This window comes from Propithecus coquereli, unplaced genomic scaffold, assembly GCF_000956105.1.
Source record: "Propithecus coquereli isolate 6110/MARCELLA unplaced genomic scaffold, Pcoq_1.0 Scaffold349, whole genome shotgun sequence".
Taxonomy (NCBI): Eukaryota; Metazoa; Chordata; class Mammalia; order Primates; family Indriidae; genus Propithecus; species Propithecus coquereli.
In genome coordinates, this window is record NW_012149163.1 from 439,874 (window position 1) to 440,824 (window position 951).

Genomic DNA, 951 nt, shown 5'->3' on the forward strand with positions numbered 1-951 from the left:
GGCCACAGCCTGCAGCAGCTCAGGAACCGCCCCGGGTTAGCGAGGCCAGACTGCTTCTCGCCCCTCCCTCGCCAGTCACCAAAGCCAGGGGAGCACAGAGCTGAGAGTGTCCAGGTCTCACTGTGTCCCAGAGAGGAAATCAGAGGTGTCCCCCAGCCGCCCAGCTCTGAGGGTGCACAGGAGGGCGACCACATTGACATGCTCTGCTCACCCCCAGGCCTGGGCTCCGCTTCCAGCTGCAAATCCTCCCACGGCCGCCAGAACCGCATCAAGGTGACTCTGCAGAAGCTGCTGCTCTTTGCTGGGTGCCGCCAGCCACGGGACACTGGGACTAGTGGCCCCCAGTCCACCAGGGCTGAGCCCACTCCAAAGGGAGCACATGAGAGAGACTAGAGGATTTGCTCCCAACTTCATTCCCACCAGAAGCCTTGCTGCCTCCTCTGGGAAAATCAGCACTTTGCTCAGAGTTGCCATGAAGCGAGGCCTTCCTTAAGGCAAGGGACTTAGTCCCCTTTGCAGCCCAGCGCCAAGCCCAGGGCCAGCCCAAAGTCAACCTGTGAAGGAGGGAAGGAGGGAAGCAAGGAGGGTAGGAAGGAGGGAAGGAAGGAGGGAGGGAGGGAAGGAAGGAGGGAGGGAAGGAAGGAGGGAGGGAAGGAGGGAGGAGGAGGGAAGGAACGGAGGAAGAAAGAAAGGGAGAGGGCAGGAAAGAGGAATTGCCTGGGCATGACTAGTCAGAATGGAGGCTAGGAGACCCTCCTGTCTTAGAGTCTCCTCCAAAACAGCCTGTCGGATTGTACCAATATCATTTCATTCCTTAAAGGCCTTTTGGGCTTAAGAAGCACTAATAAAATTCAAGCATGCCCGGAAATGGTAATTCTGCAAGCTTTCTTCCAGGGAGATAAGGAGCAGGTGCTTAGAGACAGTGAAGCCGGCAGGGCGGCGGGGAAGGGG

General features: G+C 58.3%; 1 protein-coding gene across 1 annotated transcript in view; it reads left to right on the plus strand.

The window, feature by feature from the left end:
• LOC105815828 (chromosome unknown open reading frame, human C8orf86) overlaps window positions 1-951 on the plus strand; it is a 41,961-nt gene that overhangs the window by 8,760 nt on the left and 32,250 nt on the right. The window contains 1 exon segment of the mRNA XM_012651086.1: window positions 132-273. Coding sequence (XP_012506540.1) covers window positions 132-273 — 142 coding nt within the window.